Consider the following 24956-nt stretch of genomic DNA (forward strand, 5'->3'; position numbering starts at 1 on the left):
TATCCCCACCATGTGTTATATATACAGGGCAGCACGGATGGTGTAATGGTTAGTATTACTGCCTCACAGCACTGAGGTCATGGGTTCAATACCCACCATGGCCCTAACTGTGTGGAGTTTGTATATTCTCCCTGTGCTTGCGTGGGTTTACTCCGGGTACTCCGGTTTCCTCCCACAATCCAAAAATATACTGGTTGGTCAATTGGCTCTCAACAAAATTTAACCCTAGAATGTCTGTGTGTGTGTGTACATGTGGTAGGGAATATAGATTGTAAGCTCCACTGGGACAGGGACTGATGTTCAAATATTCTCTGTACAGCGCTGCGGAATATGTGTGCGCTATATAAGAAACTGTTAATAAATAAATAATAAATAAATAACTTCAGCCTCGTAGACCAGACTGTTATTCCACTGCCATTCTTCCCTTTAGTAGGAAAACGACTCCAAATCCTGCCCCTAGGATGCGCCCCCTTACACGACCTCCCACTCCCCATTTACAGGCATCACTTGTGACGTACCCAATCCTACCCTACAGCTGACCAATCATAACTGAGCCATCTGGTGGGGGCGTGACCTGTCACTGTGTCGGTCTCACGCCCATCTCCCCCACAGCACCCGGCTACCGATGTCCCGGCCCCTACCGCCGTCATCCCACTGTCCCTGAGACCAGCTCGTCACCTGCCCTCCGCACCCCGGTGTGAGCCACGTGATGAGCAGAACCGGGAAGGTGCTCACGGGGAGCCTGGGCGGGGCCAGCGGAGAATGAATGGTCACTGGGCGGGGTAGGGAACCTCCCTCCTAGTATATTAGGCATACGAGGTCGCTGGTGCTCCGTGTAACGTGTATACCTATACCGGCATCTGCACCGACAACCCCCGGGCGCACAGTGGTGAGTAGCGTCTATAGATGAACCCCATCCCACTGCAGGTTGAAAGGGTGGTTGGTGCCTGGTGCTGACATTATCCGCCAGAAGGAGGCGGCTGATGATGCTCTGTGCCCCAGTATTGCCCGGCCTGACCCCGGAGCTCACTCCCGTCCCTGTGTCACCTGTGTGCCCCAGCAGCTGGCACTCGGCTCGGTGTAACCCGTGTCAGTGCTGCTGCAATCCCCCTTCCTGGCCATACATTGTGCTGCTGCCTGCTGGTGGCATTGTGATGTATACACTGTGTGATGCTGGCTTATGTGTTATACAGCGGGCATCTGTTCCCTCCTGCCCTCTCCACATGGGCATTACCGGGCGGTAAGAAGTTAGAGCCGGGTGACCTCTGTGTCTGGCAGTGCTGGGCCCCTGTTCCCTGTGTGTAACGTGCCATGTGTACACCCGTGTGATCCCCGTGGGCACGTTGGGGGTATTGCTCTTTGCCTGTAATATGAGGGTGGCAGGCACTAGGGCTATGTGTCCCATATCTATCTAATACAGTATAAGTAATGTGTGCAGGGTGTATTGGCTGATACGCGTGTACTAGGAACCTTTACACACATATAGCTCCTCCCTTCTTGCATTGTGTTCTCTGTTGGAAACTTGGAATTCTGACTGAGGATAGAAACTAGAGTAGCCACTAGCCAGGAAGTTGCAGAAGGCGCTGCATGCGGGGACTAAGTAAAAACCGGACCCGGATAAGACACCGGAACGCCGGACCAGACATCAAACTCTGCATTCCGGAGCTTATAGTGTCTGGTCCGAGGGGTGTCCCATGCGGGGGGTGTCTTGTCCGGGGGGATGCCTGTGATTGCTCACACCAGGGACATGGGGAAGGGGAGATTACAGCCTCCCCGTGTGGTCTGGACCGTTCCAGTTTTTATTACACCCCCGGACCATGCAGTGAGGCTGTATTCTCCCCCCTCTCCTCTCCCAGGTGACAGGTGCGAGAGCAGCCTCATCAGATGGAGCACCCCCGGACAGGACACCCCCGGACCGGATACTACAAGCTCCGGAATGCAGAGTTTGATGTCCAGTCCGGCATTCCGGTGTCTTATCCGATTCCGGATTTTACCCATACCCCTGCATGCGTTGGGCTGCTGAGCATACAACTGTCAGTAGAGATGACTAGTGAATCGCTGTCGCTGTTTAACTCTGGCTGAGAAGAGATGAGCGGATAAGTGTCTGTGTCATTATGGTCTATGCGGTTAGGATACACTGTTGTTTAACGATCGGCACACAGTAGTTTGCAGGAATCTATGACCTGCAAACTTCCTTTGTTCTAGGGAATAGGATTGCCACCTAGCAACAGCTGGTGGGTTAGGGTGGCAAGCCTCCCGAATGCGCAGAAAGGTAAAGTGAAAAAAAAATGTTCACTTACCTTTCCCCTGCTCTAGGGAGCGGGTCCGGGTGCCGGGCGCGTGCACGCGCCGGGCGCGCGCGCGCACGCTGGTCACGTGCACGCTCGCGCTCTCCTGAGCCCAGGATCCCGCCCCCTAGCTTTAGTTTTTTCGGAAGGTCGCCGATGGCAATCCCAATTAGAACATCTGGATGGAACACCTTAGTCAAACTATTAGGGAATAATGACAAAGAGAATTAGGTGCAACGAAGGATTTTACTGAACATAATCACGTAAGTGAAACAAGAACTAGTAAGGACTAACTAGGACCAGCAATACGGTCTATAGAAGGTAGAGTCCAATGAGAAGGACCAAGTGGTCGACTTGAAACTGTGGGCGGATGAGCCAAACGGATCTACTTGTTCTCCTTAGCTGGTTGTGCCTGCGGCTTCTTCTGGCCTTTTGGTGCGCCTGGAAGGGCAGAAGAGAATTACAGGATTATAGAATTGAGTTAGAGTAACCAACGGACCTAGCAAGGTCTAGGGTGGGTTGGGTGGGAGCTGTTGCTAGGTGGCAATCCTATTCCCTAGAACAAAGGAAGTTTGCAGGTCATAGATTCCTGCAACTACTGTTTGTTCGTCGGGAGGCTTGCCACCTAGCAACAGCTGGTGGGTAGACTACCACATACCTGGTGGTTGCTCTAATGAACTCGATCCTTTGAGGATCAGTGGGTCTCCAGTAGTGTTTTACAAACGTATGGCTGGATGACCAACGGGCAGCTTGCATTATCGATTGCAGAGGTAAGCCCTTGGCTGCAGCGGAAGTTACGGCTGCACCCCTAATTGAATGACATTTGAAGGTTGATGTGTCTATTCCGGCCAGGTTCATTGCGGCTACTATCCATCCACGGATAGTAGATGGTCTAGCAGGACGGAAGGGTTTCCGGCATGTAATGAATAACTGGGAATGGACGCCTCGAATCGGGGATGTCATTTGGAGGTAATGTGTCAAGCATGTAACTAGACACAGGTCCTCATCTGAATGGTCTTTCAGTATGTCAAACTCTACCAGCGGGTTGCTTAGAGAGCTGGTTTTTGTGTGACCCTTTAGGATTATGTGAAAGCCTAATGGGGTTTGTGTCAGCCATGGGTCTGACATGTGTATGAGGCTGAGTTCAGCGCCTCTCGCAGCTAAGGCTAGTAGGGATGCTAGCTTTCTGGATAACATACCCATATCCGATGTAAGGCCTATGGAGGCTAGGAATTGTAAAAATGGTTCGGTGTCCCATGTGCTAGAGTAGCGGGGACCACATGGTCTGGAGAGGAAAGCTCCCTTCAGAAGACGTAGGTAGAGCTTGTTCTCTGTAAGACCGGGGACCAATAATGCTAAGGCCGAGCCGTAAGAGCGTATGGTAGTAGATGCCAGGCCAGCTTCGAACTTAGCTGCTAAGAAGTCTAAGGCTAAGTTGAGGGTATTGGAAGAGAGGGCTTGAGACCGAGTAGCTACCCATGTACTGTATTCGTTAATGATAGCTCGGTATCTGGCCCTAGTTCTGGGTCTCAGAGAGGCATTGATTAGTGTTACTGATGCCGAAGATAAGTTGGCGTTTGCTAATAGCCGAGTAATGTCGCTATCCACATGGATTGTGGCAGTTTCTGGAGGAGGTCTGGGGTCCCCTGAAAACATTCTCTGGGGAGACCTAGGGGGATCTTGGGTCCCTTGCGCAACTGATTGACTAAAGGGAACCAGATCCTGGAGGGCCAGACTGGGTAGACCAGGATTATGTGGGGTACTCTGTCTATCCTGATCTTGTGTAGGACTTTTAGCAGTAAGGCTGGAGGGGGAAATGCATATGGAAGGGAAAGGTCTGTCCATGGGAAGGACATAGCATCCATGTGTGATGCTCCCTTCGTCCATACCCTGGAGACAAAGGTAGGAACTTGTGCATTGGATGGGGTCGCAAACAGGTCTATCCCCGGGATTCCGAACGTTTTGATAATGTTCTGGAAAACCTGTGGTCTGCGGGTTACTCTGTCTAAAGAAAGATGGTCCCTGGATAAAGAGTCTGCCAGTTCGTTTAATTCCCCCGGTATATAAACGGCTGTGAGGAGAATGTTCCTCTGGACTGCCCAATTCCAAATCTCTACTGCTTCTAGACAGAGATGGAGAGATTTGGTGCCTCCCATCCTGTTCAGGTACGAAACTGCCGTCCTGTTGTCTAAGCAGATCTGTACCGAAATCCCTTGAGATTGGGGAGGAGTGAGGGAGTGTAGTGCTAGTTTGGCCGCTCTCAGCTCTAATAGATTTATGTGGAACCTGGTTTCCTGGGTGGACCAAACTCCCCTTATTGCTTTGTTCTGTGTGCATGCCCCCCAACCCGTCAGGGAAGCGTCTGAGGAAATTATTATGTTTGGTATTGGGTCCAATAGAGGTCTGGGTGTTGGTAAGGGAAGAATTGTCCAGTTCTCTATTTCTGTTCGAACTGGGGGGGTTAATTGGATTTTCTCTCTCCAGGAAAAACCCTTCCTGAGTAGGTTCCCTAGGAGGAATTGGGAAAATCTGCATAGGAGAGGGACTTGCAGAAATCCGGGACCCAGAGCTCTCATTTTCCCTATGAGTTTGGCTAAGTCCCTCATCGACAGCTGGCGATGGAGGGTACGAGAAATTACTGTCTGTACTTCCGTCCATTTCTCTGGTGGGACTGATATCGAGAAGGAAGTGGAGTCTATTAGGAATCCCAGGAATATTATTGACTGACATGGGACCAGGATTGATTTGGGGTAGTTTATGGCGAAGCCCAAATCCTAGGAGAAGGGTCGTGGTTAGATCCCGTTGTGAGAGGAGAGTCTCTCTGTCTGGGTGAACTACAAGTAGATCGTCCAGATATATTAGGCAACGGATGCCCTTCTGACGGAGGTGAGACACTACCGCCTTCATCAGACGAGTAAAAGTGTACGGTGCGTTCGACAGCCCGAAGACCATCACCGTCCATTGGTATAGTGTGTCCTTCCAGAAGAATCTTAGGAATCTTCTGTGGTTTTTGCAGACCCGTATCGAATGGAAGGCCTCTTTGAGGTCTACCTTGATACAGTAGTCGTTTTGGGAAAGTAGGAATGGGACTTCTGGTAAGCCCTCCATCCTGAATGTGCGTCTTCTTATGAAGCGATTTAGGTTTTTTACATTCAGGACGGGTCTGTAAGTGCCATCTGTTTTTCTTATAGGGAAAAGGTGGCTGATCCAACCTTTTTTGGTTATGTCCGCTAATTCTATCTTGCCCTGGGATAGTGCTATGGACAACACTTCGTCTAGCAGTGGGCTGCAGTTCCTTGTACAGGGAAATGCTTGGCGCGGAAAATGGATAAGAGGTAGGGATAGCCCTTTCTCTATAATTTTCAAAATCCACTTGTCTGTGGATATTGTTTTCCAAACTGTTACAGCTTGTGAGAGGCCAAGGTGGGGGGTTATGTGTACGGGACTTACCATAACCTGTATCTCTCCTTGAGGGGTTCCTGTTGTAGGACGTTCCACCTCTCGTGGGTCTTGTCCTGTAGGAGCCTCCTCTCGATCCTCTGGTGGCGCCACTGTAGTCTCGGGCCGAACCACTGGCTGACGCAGCTCGACCCTCTTGGGAAAAGGGTCTTCTGGAGGATTGGGGGCCTTTGAGATCTGAGAAGGATCTACGGGCTTTGTATCTTATCTTAACCTCATTAATGAAGTCTGGACCGAACAGGTCTCCATCTGCCAGGTTGGGTACCTCCACGGGCTTAGGTGCGAGGTTAGTTAAACCCGCCTTTGTGAGCCAGCGTGCTCTGCGGGGTATTTGATATATAATCAAAAGTTTGGCCAATCATTAAAGTGGCTCTGCTAATGGCCTTAAGGAGGGCGTTCTTAGATGCTATTAGGGAATCTAGAGAACCCCCACATTCTCCCTCTTTTTCTGCCTTATCGAGGACAAAGAGGAGGGGACCAGCTGCATCTGCCACTTTCAGCTGTATTTTCCTTAATAGCTTATCATTAGCGTCACTTTGGGTTTTTTCCCCTATTAGTGAGCTGAGTGCCGGGTCGATTTCGGGAGCAAATAGGGCTGGTATATCTGGTATGCCCGTATGGCTTCTTGGAACCATTTCGTCCTCTTTTACCAGAGCAGTTCTGAATGCTAACTGGGCAAAATTATAAACCTCTGAGCGTTCATTAAGTGCCCAATGAGAGGCGTATAATTTATTGGGTGGCGTTCTGCCTGCCAATTGTACCCTGGCCATCTGCAGGTCGCTGTACTCGCCCCTTTTAGTGGATGCGGACGTTCTAGTAACCTCCTCTGACTCCCAGTCTACCTGAGGGGTTACTGTCTCACTATAGTCGTGAGGTTTAGGCAGCGCATGCTGCTTGCTAGAACCCTTATGGGACTGGGTTAGCAATTGCTGCCGTTCAGAGGCAGTGTGTTTTTGCCGGCCGTGGGCAGAAGATGGTGGTATGTCACGCACCATTTGGGTATTCCGGCTACGGGCAATACCCAGGAAAGAGACGTATTCTCCCGTACGGGCGTCTCTGTGAGAAACATTGTCTGTATGTTTCTTTTTTGTGGTGTGTTTCCTCACCTTTTTCTGAGGAAACACTGAGGGAGACTGTTGCTGACCACCAGGTGTCTCCCTCTCAGACTGGGAGCTGTCCCTGCTCCCCTCAGAGCTGACAGGGACTGTGCACTTTTTTCTCTTAATAATAATATTATCTTCTGAGGAGGAACTGTCCTCAGACAGTTGTTGCCTCCTCTTTCTGGGCATTTTTGCCCACTTGCTGACAGATGGGGACTTGTACAGTGTGTCTGTTGCTGAGACAGACACAGAGTCCTCCATCTCTGTCGCGCTGAAGAAAAAACTAAAGCTAGGGGGCGGGATCCTGGGCTCAGGAGAGCGCGAGCGTGCACGTGACCAGCGTGCGCGCGCGCGCCCGGCGCGTGCACGCGCCCGGCACCCGGACCCGCTCCCTAGAGCAGGGGAAAGGTAAGTGAAAAAAATTTTTTCACTTTACCTTTCTGCGCATTCGGGAGGCTTGCCACCCTAACCCACCAGCTGTTGCTAGGTGGCAAGCCTCCCGACGAACAAAAGGGGATGAAGCGCAGGCTGGGGGTACATAACAGAAAGGGGGGTGTGTGTTTCTACATTTGGCAGTGTGGCATGCGAGAGAGCAGTGCAAGCTCACTGCTAATAGCAGGGGCGGGCGGGCGGCTAGACGTGAGAACACTGACGCGAGTCCCTCCCGGTCAGACAGTGGCAGCCATGGGCAAGAAGATTCATTGGAATGAGTTGAGACCAGGGCCGGAACTAACCGCTCAGCAGAGGATGCAAAGCAGGCAGGCGCCTGGCAGGAGAGGCGCTGTCCCTGCTCTGCATCCCCTGCTGTCTCTGAGGCTGCCGGCTGCTGCTGCGCCTGTCACACTGCATGACAGGCAGCAGCACCGACACCACAGAGCTCCCTCCGGGCACCTAAACCATCAGCCTGGTCACTCAGCTGCAGCTCAGCAGCACGGACAGATAAGAGGCGGGGCTACACGGGCGGAGGGGCGTGGCTACAAGGAGCCAGACTGGTGACAAAATAAAAGAGGATGATTATGATGAACTGCAGCCTGCTAGGAGTAAACTGTGAGTGTACTATTGTCGGCAACTGGTGTGGGCATGTGTATGTGCAGCACTACTACTATCGACAACTGGTGTCGGCATGTGTATGTGCAGCACTACTACTATCGACAACTGGTGTCGGCATGTGTATGGGCAGCACTACTATTGTCGGCAACTGGTGTGGGCATGTGTATGGGCAGCACTACTACTGTCGGCAACTGGTGTCGGCATGTGTATGGGCAGCACTACTACTGTCGGCAACTGGTGTCGGCATGTGTATGGGCAGCACTACTACTGTCGGCAACTGGTGTCGGCATGTGTATGGGCAGCACTACTACTGTCGGCAACTGGTGTCGGCATGTGTATGGGCAGCACTACTACTGTCGGCAACTGGTGTGGGCATGTGTATGGGCAGCACTACTACTGTCGGCAACTGGTGTGGGCATGTGTATGGGCAGCACTACTACTGTCGGCAACTGGTGTGGGCATGTGTATGGGCAACACTACTACTGTCGGCAACGGGTGTGGGCATGTGTATGGGCAACACTACTACTGTCGGCAACTGGTGTGGGCATGTGTATGGGCAGCACTACTACTGTCGGCAACTGGTGTGGGCATGTGTATGGGCAACACTACTACTGTCGGCAACGGGTGTGGGCATGTGTATGGGCAACACTACTACTGTCGGCAACTGGTGTGGGCATGTGTATGGGCAGCACTACTACTGTCGGTAACTGGTGTCTGCACATGTATAGGCAGCGCTACTAATGTCAGCTAATTGCTGTCTGCATATGTATAGGCAGTGCCACTACTACTGTCGGCAACTGGTGTGGGCATATGCATAGGCAGCATTACTGATGTCGGAAACTGGTATGGGAATATGGTTATACAATGCTACTAATGTCGGCAATTGGTGTGGGCATATGGTTACACAATGCTACTAATGTTGGCAACTGGTGTGAGCATATGTATTGGCAGTGCTACTACTACCGGCAGCTGGTGTGGGCACATGTATAGGCAGCACTACTTCTGTCATCACCTAGTGTGGGCCTATGGTTATGCACAAAAACAAAAATACAAACGTGACCTCTCAGGCGCTCCGCTTAAAGGTAACCAGGGTTCCTCTCCCCAATATAGATCATATGAAAAGAGGAAATAAAGATGCAATAGTGAAGCAAGTTTTGGCACGCTTCCCTCCCCTTTTTAATGACTAAAATACATATATAAAAACATGTCATAAAAACAATTTCATACAGACAATATAAAAGCTAAATCCACAAAAATTGAGAAAGTGCTGTGTGCAGTCACGGATTCAGATATCCAAACAGGGACAAGGGTGAGATAATTACCAGGTATGTTGGGAACTGGTGGTTAGACAGTTCCTTATAGCGCTTACAACACAGTTTGACAGTGGTGTTGACACTGGGTTCTGGCACCTGCTCCCCGGTCCTCCGTTCACCGTCTGACACCAGCAGTAGTGTGTAAAACAGCCACAGTACTTTTTCAAGACACCTTGAAATTATGGTAATTATCTCACCCGTGTCCCTGTTTGGATATCTGAATCCGTGACTGCACACAGCACTTTCTCAATTTTTGTGGATTTAGCTTTTATATTGTCTGTATGAAATTGTTTTTATGACATGTTTTCATAGATGTATTTTATTCATTAACCCCTTCCCGACATATGACGTACATTTACGTCATATGTCGGTTGCGGGGGAATCAAGCCAGCTCACGGAGTGAGCTGGCTTGAAAGAGAGCAGGTAATGGCTGTATATTACAGCTAGGTACCTGCTCTCACGGCCACGAGTGGCGAGTTCGCCGATCGTGGCCGTTTAACCCTTTAAGCACCGCGGGCAAAGCGCCCGCAGTGCTTAAATAGCTGATCGGAGGGGGGGCGCCCCCTCCGGCGCCGATAGGGGCCCCCCGCGGCGAGATCGGAGGGTGCCGATCGGTTGCCATGGCAGCCAGGGGTCTAATGTAGACCCCTGTGCTGGCCGTGTCAGCATTCCTATTACATCCTGCCTGAGGCAGGATGTAATAGGAAGTGCTGAAAATCACTATGTTCAGCCATAGAGCTCTATGGCTGAACCTAGTACAGGCGATCGCGCCCCCTAGTGGTCAAGTACACTAGGGGGCCTTGTAATAAAAGTTAAAAAAAAAAAAAAAAATATTAAAAGTTCAAATTAACCCCCTTTCCCCATTTCACAAATAAAAAAAAATAAAAAAATAAATAAACATATTTGGTATCGCCGCGTTCCTAAAAGTCCGATCTATTAAAATATAACATTAGTTATCCTGCACGGTTAAAGGCGTAAACGGAAAATAATTCCCAACGCCAAAACTACGTTTTTTGGTCGCATCGCCTACCCAAAAAAAAATAACTAAAAGAGATCAGAAAGTCGCCCATATCCCATAATGGTATTAATTAAAAAGTACACTTCAGCCCGCAAAAAATGAGCCCTCACCCAGGTCCGTAGGTGGAAAAATAAAAGTTATAAGCCGCAGAACATGGCGACGCGACGCAAATTAGAAAAACCGTAAAAGTTTCTATTTTTTTTTTTAGTGGTAAAACATAACGAAAACTATATAAGTTTGGTATCACCGGAATCGTAACGACCCATAGAATAAAGATAACCCATCATTTTAAACGAACTATGAACTCCAAAAAAACCGTAACCAGCGCAAAATTGTGGAATTGCGTTTTTTTTCTTTTTTACCCCGCATTGAATTATTTCCTGATTCCCCAGAATATTATACAGTATAGTAAATGGTACCATTAAAAAGTACAACTTGTCCCGCAAAAAAAAAGCCCTTATGTGTCTATATAGCCGGAAAATTAAAAAAGTTACGCTTATTTGAACGCGAGGAGGAAAAAAAAAAAAATTAACAAAAAAGGCCTCGTCGGGAAGGGGTTAAAAAGGGGAGGGAAGCGTGCCAAAACTTGCTTCACTATTGCATCTTTATTTCCTCTTTTCATATGATCTATATTGGGGAGAGGAACCCTGGTTACCTTTAAGCGGAGCGCCTGAGAGGTCACGTTTGTATTTTTGTTTTTGTGCATAACCATAGGCCCACACTAGGTGATGACAGAAGTAGTGCTGCCTATACATGTGCCCACACCAGCTGCCGGTAGTAGTAGCACTGCCAATACATATGCTCACACCAGTTGCCAACATTAGTAGCATTGTGTAACCATATGCCCATACAAGTTTCCGACATCAGTAATGCTGCCTATGCATATGCCCACACCAGTTGCCGACAGTAGTAGTGGCACTGCCTATACATATGCAGACAGCAATTAGCCGACATTAGTAGCGCTGCCTATACATGTGCAGACACCAGTTACCGACAGTAGTAGTGCTGCCCATACACATGCCCACACCAGTTGCCGACAGTAGTAGTGCTGCCCATACACATGCCCACACCAGTTGCCGACAGTAGTAGTGCTGCCCATACACATGCCGACACCAGTTGCCGACAGTAGTAGTGCTGCCCATACACATGCCGACACCAGTTGCCGACAGTAGTAGTGCTGCCCATACACATGCCGACACCAGTTGCTGACAATAGTACACTCACAGTTTACTCTCCTAGCAGGCTGCAGTTCATCCTCATCATCCTGTTTCATTTTGTCACCAGTCTGGCTCCTTGTAGCTCCGCCCCTTCTGCCCCGTGTAGCCACGCCCGTCCGCCCGTGTAGCCCCGCCTCTTATCTGTCCGTGCTGCTGAGCTGCAGCTGAGTGACCAGGCTGATGGTTTAGGTGCCCGGAGAGCTCTGTGGTGTCGGCGCTGCTGCCTGTCATGCAGTGTGACAGGCGCAGCAGCAGCCGGCAGCCTCAGAGACAACAGGGGATGCAGAGCAGGGACAGCGCCTCTCCTGCCCGGCGCCTGCCTGCTTTGCATCCTCTGCTGAGCGGGTAGCGCCGGCCCTGTGTCGATCATGATGCTCTCTAGAGATGGGTCGTTCACGAACGAACCGGTTCTTTTGAACGGATCACAACCAAGAACGAGTGAGCCGACGAGCCCAAAAATAGGTGATCCGGTTCAGTTTCGGTTTCGGGTGCAATGCATTTTCCTGATCTCAGTGCTGCCACCTGTGGCAGCTGAGATGTACTACCTCTGGAGACTGAGTACAGTGCTTTGATTACAAGTGATAGAAAGATTATCTGCTGCTGCCAGGGATGGCCATTCGGTGCAGACGCCATCGATGGTTGCCATCGATGGTGATTCTGCACCCAGCCATCAATCAGTATTTTTACTCGGTCATGTATATTCCCTTTTTTTTTAAAAGCGAGCCGAGGATCCGTTTAAAAGATCTGTATCATTCCACTGAGAGATCAGTCGGATCCCGGCTCGGCTTAATGATCCATTTTGCCCATCTCATTGCTCTCAGCAGATGTGGATGGGGTCCGGAACTCCGGATGTCCAGTGACAGTCACTGACTACTGGCAGCAGCCTGTGCGAGGGGGCGGGTACAGCCGACGCTGATGCCTGGCAGCAGCCAGAGGGTGGTTGAGGTGAACCGTGGCGCTGATGTCGGGCACCGGCCAGTGGGACCGCCAATGCCGTGTAGCAGGCGCGCACGGGGTATGGTGTCCGCTAGTCAGCGTAGGCAGGGTATTCTACAGTCAGGGGCCAGTTGAGATGACCATGGCCCAGCCAGGACACACAGTCACTGCAAACGGCTGCCTGAGGTGGTAATGCTCTCCTGGTCTGCCAGCATGATCGCAGGGAGGTTTCAGAGAAGCAGCTGCAGGCTGAGGTGAGTTTGTGTTTATGGCTATGTAATTACCCCACTTGTTCTAGAGTGTAACTGCCGCCAGGCGTCTTAACTATTCCCTCCCGAGTGTCGCCGCCCACAAACCCCCCCTCCCCTTGACTAGCGTCTCACTATTCAATCCCTACTGCCCTGCATCTCTCTAACACGTCCTGCGTCTAACTATCCCCTCCCTACCACCCTGCGTCTCACTATCCCCTCCCTGCCGCCCTGCATCTCTCTATCACCGCCCTGCGTCTCACTATCCTCTTCCTACCTCCCTGCGTCTCACTATCCCCTCCCTGCGTCTCACTATCCCCTCCCTGCGTCTCACTATCCCCTGCCTACCTCCCTGCGTCTCACTATCCCCTCCCTGCGTCTCACTATCCCCTCCCTACCACCCTGCGTCTCACTATCCCCTCCCTACCGCCCTGCATCTCTCTATCACCGCCCTGCGTCTCACTATCCTCTTCCTACCTCCCTGCGTCTCACTATCCCCTCCCTGCGTCTCACTATCCCCTCCCTGCGTCTCACTATCCCCTCCCTACGTCTCACTATCCCCTGCCTACCTCCCTGCGTCTCACTATCCCCTCCCTGCGTCTCACTATCCCCTCCCTACCACCCTGCGTCTCACTATCCCCTCCCTACCGCCCTGCATCTCTCTATCACCGCCCTGCGTCTCACTATCCTCTTCCTACCTCCCTGCGTCTCACTATCCCCTCCCTGCGTCTCACTATCCCCTGCCTACCTCCCTGCGTCTCACTATCACCTCCCTGCGTCTCACTATCCCCTGCCTACCTCCCTGCGTCTCACTATCCCCTCCCTGCGTCTCACTATCCCCTCCCTGCGTCTCACTATCCCCTCCCTGCGTCTCACTATCCCCTCCCTGCGTCTCACTATCCCCTCCCTGCGTCTCACTATCCCCTCCCTGCGTCTCACTATCCCCTCCCTACCTCCCTGCGTCTCGCTATCCCCTCCCTACCGCCCTGCGTCTCGCTATCCCCTCCCTACCGCCCTGCGTCTCGCTATCCCCTCCCTACCGCCCTGCGTCTCGCTATCCCCTCCCTACCGCCCTGCATCTCGCTATCCCCTCCCTACCGCCCTGCGTCTCGCTATCCCCTCCCTACCGCCCTGCGTCTCGCTATCCCCTCCCTACCGCCCTGCGTCTCGCTATCCCCTCCCTACCGCCCTGCATCTCGCTATCCCCTCCCTACCACCCTGCATCTCGCTATCCCCTCCCTACCGCCCTGCGTCTCGCTATCCCCTCCCTACCGCCCTGCGTCTCGCTATCCCCTCCCTACATCTCTCTGTCCCCTCCCTACCGCCCTGCTCTCTGTCCCCTCCCTACCGCCCTGCGTCTCTCTGTCCCCTCCCTGCCGCCCTGCGTCTCTCTGTCCCCGCCCTGCGTCTCTCTGTCCCCTCCCTGCTGCCCTGCGTCTCTCTATCCCCTCCCTACATCTCTCTCTGTCCCCTCCCTACCGCCCTGCGTCTCTCTGTCCCCTCCCTGCAGCCCTGCATCTCACTGTCACCTCCCTACATCTCTCTATCCCCTCCCTACCGCCCTGCGTCTCTGTCCCCTCCCTGCGTCTCTCTATCCCCTCCCTACATCTCTCTCTGTCTCCTCCCTGCTGCCCTGCATCTCACTGTCACCTCCCTACATCTCTCTATCCCCTCCCTACCGCCCTGCGTCTGTCTCCTCCCTGCATCTCTCTATCCCCTCCCTACATCTCTCTCTGTCCCCTCCCTGCCGCCCTGCATCTTACTGTCACCTCCCTACATCTCTCTATCCCCACCCTACCGCCCTGCGTCTCTCTGTCCCCTCCCTGTCGCCCTGCATCTCACTGTCACCTCCCTACATCTCTCTATCCCCTCCCTGCCGCCCTGCATCTCGCTGTCACCTCCCTACATCTCTCTATCCCCTCCCTACCGCCCTGCATCTCACTGTCCCCTCTTACCACCCTGCGTCTCTCTCTATCCCCTCCCTGCCGCCCTGCGTCTCTCTGTCCCCTCCCTACCGCCCTGCGTCTCACTGTCCCCTCTTACCACCCTGCGTCTCTCTCTATCCCCTCCCTATGTCTCTCTGTCCCCTCCCTGCCGCCCTGCATCTCACTGTCACCTCCCTACATCTCTCTATCCCCTCCCTACCGCCCTGCATCTCTGTCTCCTCCCTGCGTCTCTCTATCACCTCCCTACATCTCTCTCTGTCCCCTCCCTACCGCCCTGCATCTCACGGTCACCTCCCTACTACCCTGCATCTCACTATCCCCTCCCTACCACCTACTGTCTATCTACCCCCTCCCTATCCTCTATCTCCTCCCTATTGTCCTGTATCTCTGCCCCCTCCATCAGATAAAAACTTGTACTGCACCACTGTGGAGTGGTAAAGTGGTGACTGCAGTGTGGAGTATGTTTTTTTTCTTTTTATGTGGAGGCATATGTGTTTTTTTTCATGGAGGGGGCCCTTCCAAGATTTTGCTATGGGGCCCACTATGCTCTAGTTACGCCCCTGCCTGCTATATTACGGTTTATTCAGAAGTTCTGAGTGCTGCTACTGCTGTACACAGTGTGAGTAATTATACTGGGGACCTTACAAGCTAAGCTGGCACCAGGGCAATATTGTTGGACACAGGTTTGGGTGGCTTAAATATATATATATATGTGTGTGTGTGTGTGTGTGTTTATATATATATATATATATATATATATATATATATATATATATATATATATATATATATATATATATATATATATATATATATATATATATATATATATATATATATATATATATATATATATATATATATATATATATATATAATTGCAGGGGATCCGGCACTCACTCTTGCTGAAAATGCTGCGCCCGGTGCCCTCACCTTTGGCTACCTAGTGGAATGCTTTTATACATGTCTATTGGGGGCCCTTTTATAATATACATGTATAAAAGCATACCACTAGGTAGCCAAACTCAGGAAAACGAATACTCATTCAACAATGTTTTGAATATATACATAGGCGTGCGCAGCACATTTTATTAGGGGGTGCACCATCAAAGGAGTGTGCATAGCTCCGCCCATTGGGTGTGTCTAACACCGACAATCAGGCGTGTCTTCCATCATCTATTGGCACTCGCTACAATATAAAAAGTCTCTCAGCCACACCAAAATCTCCAGCCTAGTTCAGTATTAATCTTCTAATTACTACATGCAAATACAGCCATAAACATATATGGACGACGCAGGTATGTAGTGATATGACAATGGTCTAGTCCAGGGGTGGCCAACCGGTCAGAGGTAAAGAGCCGAAAAATATCAGTAGTCAAGCTAAAGAGCCGACATCATGCGCTTGCCGAAGGCACATGCGCCAAAAAAAGGGGCGTAGTCTATTTTGACCCCTTTGGTGGGTGTGATACAAATATGCCTTTAATAGTGCAGTGCCATATATACATATGCCCCAATAGTGCCAGATACACATATGCCCCCCACGGTGCCAGGTATGCACCACACGGTGCCGGGTATGCCCCCACAGTTCCAAAAAGCTGGTATGCCCCCACAGTGCCACAAACTGCTATGCCCCCACAGTGCCACAAACTGCTATGCCCCCACAGTGCCACAAACTGCTATGCCCCCACAGTGCCACAAACTGCTATGCCCCCACAGTGCCACAAACTGCTATGCCCCCACAGTGCAAATTTCCCAGCAGCAGCACTCACCTTTGTTGCTGCTGCTGCCAGGCAGGGAGAGGACAGTCTGGTGTCCCCCTGCAGTCCTCCTGTCATGTCACTGATGGGAGGAGAGCACAGCACACCGCGCGTCTCCTCCCCCTCACTTCCCTGTGACTGGGCCGTCCACCAATCAAAGCTCGCTGGCCGGCTCCTGATTGGCTGCTGGCCCGCAAGCTCTGATTGGCGGACGGCCCAGTCAAAAGGATGTACAGTAAGGGGTAGGAGAGATGCGCGATGCACGCTCTCCTCCCCTCAGAAGGAGAAGGGATTCAGGGAACCGGCAGCAGGGGGGACTGGGACAGACGGTTGGCGGCGGGCAGCAGTGGGAGCAGGAGCCGCACTTTACAAGGGGGAGAGCCGCATGAGGCTCAAGAGCCACAGGTTGGCCACCACTGGTCTAGTGCAATTAACAATGCAAACACACATATAATTGATTGATGGGCGCTTCTTTTAATGGAATACAGTTCTAAAAAGCAAAAGTCTTTGGTTAAGGGTATTGTTAGTGGCAGAGGTGTTCATAAGGGTGGGCACAGCATTTGGGGGTGCCTGTGCACCCCTAACACTCAATGTGCACACACCAATGAATATATATGTCTGTGTGTGTTCACCCTCTCAACGCTTTCTTCCCTTGTTACACCGTAAACTCTTTCCCACTGAGCCGCTCAATTACAAGTGCAGTAACATTTTCCCAAATTCCGACTAATTAAACTATTATATTTTTCAGGTGTCAAAAAAATTGTCCAGGCCATTCGGTGCAGATAATGGGTAGGTCTTATTTCTCTTGTGTTACATTCCTGTTTCATCACTACAGGCATTGCTAGATATGACGGAATAAATATAACTATTATGTAATCCAACCACAACTCATACATATTTGCCTACTCTCCTGGATTGGTTAGGAGGGTCCCAAAAATCGTGTGGCGCTGCAGGCCCCCTGGAGACTAGGCAAAACTCCAACATCTCCCCTTAGCCACCATTGAAAGGGGATATGTCTTTGGCGGCTGATGACTGATTGCACATTTATAATAGTCCCGTCCTGACTTTTAAATGCTGGTAATATGGGCATTGAATAGCTGTAATGAGACCACTCCCCTGCTCTGCCCACTTAGTATGAAGCCATGCCCCCTCCCAGGTAGGGTAAACTGCATACATTTAACCCTTGGGGAAGCTGCATAATCAAAATCAGTGGGGCGGAGGTTCATGTGCTCGGTAAACTGCAATGTTCGCCGTTTACTAAGCAAACCTGAATCAGGACCATAGTGCAGATCGTAAGAAACATAGATATTGGGAGAGGGTTAAAGGTGTCTATTTCAACACACAGGGAGTACACTGCTTGAGAGAAAGCCAAGGGATAGAGTACAGGAGTTCTCTAAAATACAGGAGAACATCTCTTGTAAACTTAGAAATATTCACAAATTATAATCTGGAGGCAAGACAAGGGGTATGGATGGGGGATCACAGGCCACACAGTCTGGTGTTCAGAAAAAAAAAAAATTTGTATTCCAAATGAAAGTTGAAAAAAACATATACTTTTTATTATTATCACAAGTATAAATAGTCCTGAACATGCAAAAAAGTTTAAAACATCCAGAATCTCAAGAAAAAATTGGTGTCTCCTGAGAAAAGAAACTGTTTCTTTAAGAGTACATTTAAAAAATAGCACAGTCCTGATACAAAGTACCGTTTTGGCTCAATATAGGAGTTTTTTTGTTGCACTGCAAGTAGAGAGATAGGCACAGGGTGGGAAAGAGAGTAGATAGTTCGTACCACCACTCCCGTGTGCTTCTGGTCCTGATCGTAGTTAGTGATCCAAATCCTTGGACCCTGGGCCACAAACGGCATGTGTGCTGGGAAATCAGCCGGCCAGGGAGCGGGAGGGAGGAGGTACCGTAGCAGGACTTCTGATAGTGTTTGTTTGTCCTGGCTGACAGTAGGTGTTTTATAACCAGGAGGGGGGGGGGGCTATAAAACACCCCATTTGTTCCCCTCTGTATTCGTGCCCAGTGATTGAGGTTCAAAGCTTGACAGTGAAGGATGGACTATCGGGAACCTTCACAAAATGTTCCTTCAATTTTTGGTGGTGGTATAATCTATGTCAGGGCTTGACAAATCTTTCTAAAATCTAGGAGCCAGGACAAAAGTTTGGGAGCCAAAGTAAATTTGTCCCCCCCACCCCCCCCCCCCTAAGCAGCTACAAGTAAGCTGGGTACAATCCTATGTCTCATCACCTGGTTACTGCTGGCCAATAAACTGCTTAAAGTTCCTGCAGCCTTCGAGATCGAGAGGTCTCATCTTATGTACTTTTGCTGGTTAGTGAGGGAGAAGGGGGAGAGGGCAGCGCTGCCGCTGCTCAGGCAGGAGGGGGAGACAGGCAGTGGTGCTGGTTAGTGAGGATGGAGGGGGAACAGGCAGCGCTGCCGCTGCTCAGTCAGGGGGGGGGGGGGGGAAGGGGAGTCGGGCAGCGCTGGTTAGCGAAGGAGAAGGGGGAGAGGGCAGCGCTGCCGCTGCTCAGGCAGGAGGGGGAGACAGGCAGTGGTGCTGGTTAGTGAGGATGGAGGGGGAACAGGCAGCGCTGCCGCTGCTCAGTCAGGGGGGGGGGGGGAGAAGGGGAGTCGGGCAGCGCTGGTTAGCGAAGGAGAAGGGGGAGAGGGCAGCGCTGCCGCTGCTCAGTCAGGGGGGGGGGAGAAGGGGAGTCGGGCAGCGCTGGCGCTGGTTAGTGAGGGAGAAGGTGGAGAGGGCAGCGCTGCCGCTGCTCAGGCAGGAGGGGGAGAAGGGGAGTCGGGCAGCGCTGGCGCGGGTTAGTGAGGGAGAAGGGTAATCGGGCACCGCCCACGACCAGATTCTGCTTCCTCCCTCCCTGCAAAAAAATCTGGTCGCCAGGAAGCAGAATCTGGTCGCCATGGCGACCTGGCCCCCGGGATTTGCCGAACCCTGATCTATGTTGATTTATATAATATATATTGTGACAAGAAATCACATAGACTGGATTGAAACAAAGTCTGGTTCTTTATTTGCAGCAGGTAGACAGCACACCAGGATAACAGCCTGCCAATTCTTAGGTTACAGCAATGCAGTTTTCCAGTTTACCTAGCAGGCTTCAGCAGGCAGAGTAAGTGGGCCAGCACACCAATATAGACAATTAGAATAACCTCTTTTTTATTATTTCATAAGCCAGGGAAATACTCAATAGTCACCCATCCATCAATATAATCGGGGACAGAGATATTGACAGCCGGTTTCGGTTCTAATACCATTACCAAAATTATGTTTACAACAAAGGGGTGGAGAGGTGCCCCCTTTGGAGAAGGAGCCCGGCATCAGATGAGTTTCCAGAGTAAGGCCTCTGGTGTGCATGGGACCTTCTGGTAATGGCGGCAGACTCTGTGCTGGGGGATTGCTGGGTGTTACTGGAGAGGGTAACGTAACTGTAATGTTAGAGATTTGTTAATATTTCCTGCACTTTCCTATGTGACTTATTTCTGATAAATGATTTTATATAACGTATATAACAAGGTTATAATTACTCTTTAGATGCTGGTGGTGTCCTCTTCCTGCTCAGTCTGGCATTCTTCTACCTTTGCTCTGTATTTGGTAAGTGTATAGGATGTATAGTAAGAACACTGGGGGAAATTTCCCTCGTACCTATGTAATCAGTGGGATTAATCCTGCGGGTCTATCAGACACCAGTTATATGTATGAACTCTCTGCACATGTTACATCTGCCTGACCTGCAGTGCAGCACAGTTTTGTCCATTTTGAGAACCAATATATTCTGTGATCAGGTCTGAATTAGACCCAATGAGTGAATCTTGCACTTTCTTCCCTCTGAGTTACCTCTTGGTTGAATCTGGTCTTTCTCTGTCCCAGGTGATGCCGCTGCGGAATCCTGCTTCTTCTTCATTGCGTCAGACCTCCTCGATCAGGCGCTGGTAATTAAGGATTTAACGAAGGGCATTAATTACTGCATAATTATCCAACCAGCAATTGGAGAAACTGTTGCTTGTGCCCTGAATGCTACAGCCGTGTTACTAAATAATACCCACCTGCTGCTGAAGACACGGAATGGACCTCAGGAGACACTGGTCCTGGAACATGGGAGAGGGAGGGTCGGACGCTCGGTTACTTCTAATAGTACAGGTTAGTAGGTCTCATGTCCTACAGCTTAGATGGGGTGGAAGGTGGCCACTTTCATGGGTCCGACACCAAATCCAGCCATCTGGTGACCTCTATATCCACAACGGGGGGGAAAATGTATGAAGCCGGGAAAAGAGTGGAGATGTTGGGCACTGGAGTAGTTTCCATAGCAACCAATCAGCTGCTAAAGATTCTACTTCATCAGGGCTGGGCAATTGCGGCCCTCCAGATGTTGATGAACTACACATCCCAGCATGCCTTGCATCAGTTTCAGCATGGCCACATAGCAAAACGAATGCAAAGCATCCTGGGATGTGTAGTTCATCAACATCTGGAGGGCCGCAATTGCCCAGCCCTGTACTTCATAAATGTTTGAGCACGCCCCAAGTTGTGTTTACCAATTTTTTTTTTGTTACTACGACCGCTATCCATTATATTATATGTGAGTGTTTTGGTTTGTGCAGAACACAGAAGTGACACCACATTCTCTCATGATTCCCCCACTTCTACATACCCTCCAACAATCAGTGCACATCCGAAAAAGGGGCATGGCCAAATGGGCGTGTCGGTGGAAAAGGGTGTGTGGCCACATGCCCTTTCCGAATGTGTACTCGCGTCAATTCACATCATGTACCCGGGGCCCCAATATGACCCGGGTATCATGATAGCGGCACTCACTCACTTCCTTTACCCTCCTAAGCCGGCCATCAGCTCTAATCCTGTATCGGCGGCTCCCCTTTTGCGCTGTTGCGTGCGCTCATTTTGCCCTCCCCTGGAAACGGAGACATGGTGCAGGGGTTCCGGGGAGAAATCACTATGCAAGGGGAGGACGGCCGTCGCGCTGAGTCCCCCTGCAGTGCTACCCGGGAAATGTAGTCTATCAGGTCACTCCCACACAAAGAGCAGCCAGCAGTGTAATATAAGAAAACTACAGTTCCCAGAGACGGAGGAGCTGCCTATCAAAAAGCGGTACATTCGGTACAGTCTGATTTAGCCGGTAAAGACCATTAAAAAATGGTACTGTACCGGCTAAATCAGTACAGTTGGAGGGTATGCTTCTATAGAATGCCGTGTTGTGTTTCCGGAAGGGGCCTAAATCATTTTCTTTCCAAATTTCTTTGTGCATATAAGGAATGGGCAAGGGCTCCCCAATAGCGCCACTTACACATTACCCACAGAGACCAACCGTTTCCATGTAGGGGAGGGGCACTGTGTTCCTGGCCCAAAAGGTTTTTGCCCTCCAGATAATTCAGTGTTTTCTCTCTCCCAGCCTGTCCCACTTCTACAGATGTTACAGCGCCAACTGGTCACCCAGAAGCTTGGATTACATGGGTTGTATCAGTGTCTGCTATAATGGCGGTCATTGGTGTCATAGGTGAGTAATATTATGTATATATACATACACCCAAATCCAATTAAAATGAACCTATACACCCCCCCCCCCCCCACAAAAAAAATAAAAAAAAATAATGAAGAATAAAATAAATAACAAATAATGCGTAACAGGTAACAAATAATGCGTAACAGGTAACATGGCATATCAGGCATGTCCAACCTGCGGCCCTCCAGCTGTTGTGAAATTACAAGTCCCATCATGCCTTGACACAGTTTTGCTATTAGGGAATGCTAAAACTATGGAAAGGCATGCTGGGATGTGTAGTCTCACAACCGCTGGAGGGCCACAGTTTGGACATGCCTGTGATATGATTTATGTAGTTCCAAAGAAAAGTATTTGAAAACACTTAAATATGTGGAATCCTAAATTTGGGCTTTTCTTTAAAAAGAGGTAAAAATATATTTTGACATATGAAAATAAGACGTTATTTTTTTCAGTAATTTGTTTCAGATTTTTATTTATTTTCAAGTCACAATGTGTACATGTAATTATTGGATCATTTAGGCTAATTGAAAAATCCCAATTAGACCAGAAGTTCCGATGGGGTTCCCAACATTTAAACATTTTCAGATGGTGATTCTCACCGACTTTGGACCCGCTGGGACGTTACAATAAATAAGCCGCGTTAATTCCTATTGATATTACTGCGGCTGTATATCTCCCCAGTAACTGAATAGCGATGTGGGGGCTTCATCTGTTTTAGGTTTATGGTTAAGCTGAACAATGTTTTCTACCTTTGTGGTCCATATCTGGAGTTTCCGTTTTGGGCTAAGCTGGTCCATAGAGTACAGCTGGCACCACATTCGGATTCATGTAGGATGGGCACTAGCAGACTATATGCCAAATAGGGTTTGTAGAAGAGTCCTAATGCCACACAGAAGATCAGCCAATTACTGTTAAAGGGGGAACCAGGTTGGCATGCCAAAACACTGCCCCCTCTACTGATGCCAGCTTCATGAGCACGCTGCTATTCACTTATATCACATACATAGCGGAAGCCTTTATCCACCATAGTGTTAGTGCCCGATGGGAGAAGGGTCTTTGCCCTTACCCCTGGCTGTGCCATTACCAGATGCCCAGGTTAATGTATGTACAGTAGGTGTTATCTGAATCTGTCATATTCTTTCATTATATGTTAATTTTAAATTTATTTGTTTAAAGTTGCTGTGTGGATGTTCAGAAAGCGGAGGAGAAGAGGTGCCGGCTATACTGCAGCGAACGCAACAAATAGGAATGAAGCCGACGACAGTTCCGGCAGCTCTTCTAAAAGTGACGTGTCAGCTTAACGGACCAAGGGCACTAACATTGCCGGAGCAGCCACCTATCCTCTCCATTACCTCAGTGTCTTATAGGGGTGGAATTCAATTAGCCATGATACTTACTGTGGGGTTTTGGCTCCAGGGTTACGTGTCCAGAGATATTTAATTATATCCACTGGTGAGCTCTTGGCTAATGTGCACTAACCCTTAGCGCTCTTCTGGTAGTACCATTGAATATCACTGGACGTTTACCCTGGGAGCTGAAACCCTGCTGGAAGTCCCGCAGCTCATTGAATCCACCCCAAAGCTTTTTATTGAATTGCCATAGAACACAATGCAGTGATAGAACGTGGTCTGTTTGTCAGTGGGAGAAAAGCCATAAATCCAGCTAAAGGGAGTGTTAGATATTTTGACTATTTATCAAGCCCTGTAGCTTACACAAGTGTTAATAATTGTACACAGATTGCAGACCCCATAACATACTATTAAGAACGCCATAATATTCTATGATGTCATTTTACTGTAAATGAATTGTGCCACCCTGTCATGGTATGAAGTTTGGAGGACGCGTTTCGTCCTTTAGACTTCATCAACCCCTTGCTGAAGTTTAAACGACAAAACCTGTTGGGATTACCTGACTGATTTCTTATATAAAGACGGTGTTCTCCTTACAAATGTTTTCCATCAAGAAGTAGCTGGGAAGGGGTCTTCCGGAGCTTCATGCCGCTTTCAGACCGCAAAACTGGCTTTGACCAGGTATTTTAAAACGTTTCTAAAAACGGGTCTGCCAGCTAAACCCCCTTTCACACCTCATGTCTTTAAACAGTATTTCAATGCAGTGTTTGTTCCTTCACAACACGGAACCCGTTTCAACCCATAGAAAACAGTGGATGAAAAAAAACGGGTCTGAAACGGGTAGGACCCTGCTTTATTACCGTTTAGAAATACCACTTCAATAGAACCGGTAAATTCACTCTGCGCCTTTCAGACTGCACAAATTACCGTTTTAAAACGGTAAAAAAACAGCAAAATAACGGGTAAAAAGTGCAGTCTGAAAGGGGCTTTAGTGGTGAAATCCTTTTAGGTGCTAAATACTGCACAATTACTGCCCTGTCATAGAATGCTCCCACTAGATGGCAGTTTTGTTTGTAAAATATAATTATTTATGTAGCTTTTTTATATCAGTTGGTCTACTTGTCCTGCTCCGTTCTCCTCCTGCACCAGATGTGGGTCCTCTGTCAGTCCTCACTCCTTGTGGCCAGGAGACTCCTCTGCACGCAGCAGGAGAGACAGACGATGTCACTGCGTCTCCTCATTCCTACCACTAGCGCTATATAAATGATACTAGGGGAGGCGGGCTAAGTAAGTCATTCACTAGCCAGTGATGTAGACGGTGCAGTAACGGGTGGAGTGACACACAGCAGGGAAGCCAAGGCAATCCCTTTCATAAGGATGTGCAGCACTACCTGCACTGGGGTCCCCCTGCGCACGCCTATTAGTAAGCCCGCTCAAAGCAGAAACTTCGAAAGCTATTCTGCTACCTTCTGTGTTGGTGCATGTGTGAGAAAGATGTAGTTTCACTCTGATGGCAGTGTTTTGGAGACTCACAGACACTTTATATGTATTCACACAAGCACTTTTTAAGAATAACGGCAGTCTCTCATGAATTTCAAATCTTTCAATCAACTATTTTTAATACAGTTTTGAAATGTTTGTCTAATTTATATAAACTTTTAAATGCTTATAAACGACTGTTTTTGTTTAATTTTAAAATTGTAGCAAAAAAAATGATGACATAACATTTGTCCTTA

General features: G+C 49.6%; 1 protein-coding gene across 1 annotated transcript; it reads left to right on the plus strand.

The window, feature by feature from the left end:
- Positions 1–747: 747 nt before the first annotated feature.
- Positions 748–24934, plus strand: LOC146042116 (uncharacterized). Its single transcript, XM_083162038.1, has 6 exons — positions 748–889; positions 17081–17121; positions 19888–19947; positions 20224–20493; positions 21761–21865; positions 23048–24934. Exons 2-6 carry the CDS (start codon positions 17118–17120, stop codon positions 23170–23172), a joined length of 564 nt encoding a protein of 187 aa, XP_083018164.1. The 5' UTR covers positions 748–889; positions 17081–17117; the 3' UTR covers positions 23173–24934.
- The last annotated feature ends 22 nt before the right edge of the window (positions 24935–24956 follow it).

This window comes from Crinia signifera, chromosome 19 (genome assembly GCF_055691185.1).
Source record: "Crinia signifera chromosome 19, ASM5569118v1, whole genome shotgun sequence".
NCBI lineage: Eukaryota > Metazoa > Chordata > Amphibia > Anura > Myobatrachidae > Crinia > Crinia signifera.

Excerpts from the sequence above, each read along its gene's own strand:
- LOC146042116 (XM_083162038.1), top strand. Across the intron at positions 20,494-21,760 it reads GGTTACTTCTAATAGTACAG|CCTGTCCCACTTCTACAGAT; the intron begins GTTAGTAGGTCT and ends TCTCTCTCCCAG. Across the intron at positions 21,866-23,047 it reads GGCGGTCATTGGTGTCATAG|TTGCTGTGTGGATGTTCAGA; the intron begins GTGAGTAATATT and ends ATTTGTTTAAAG.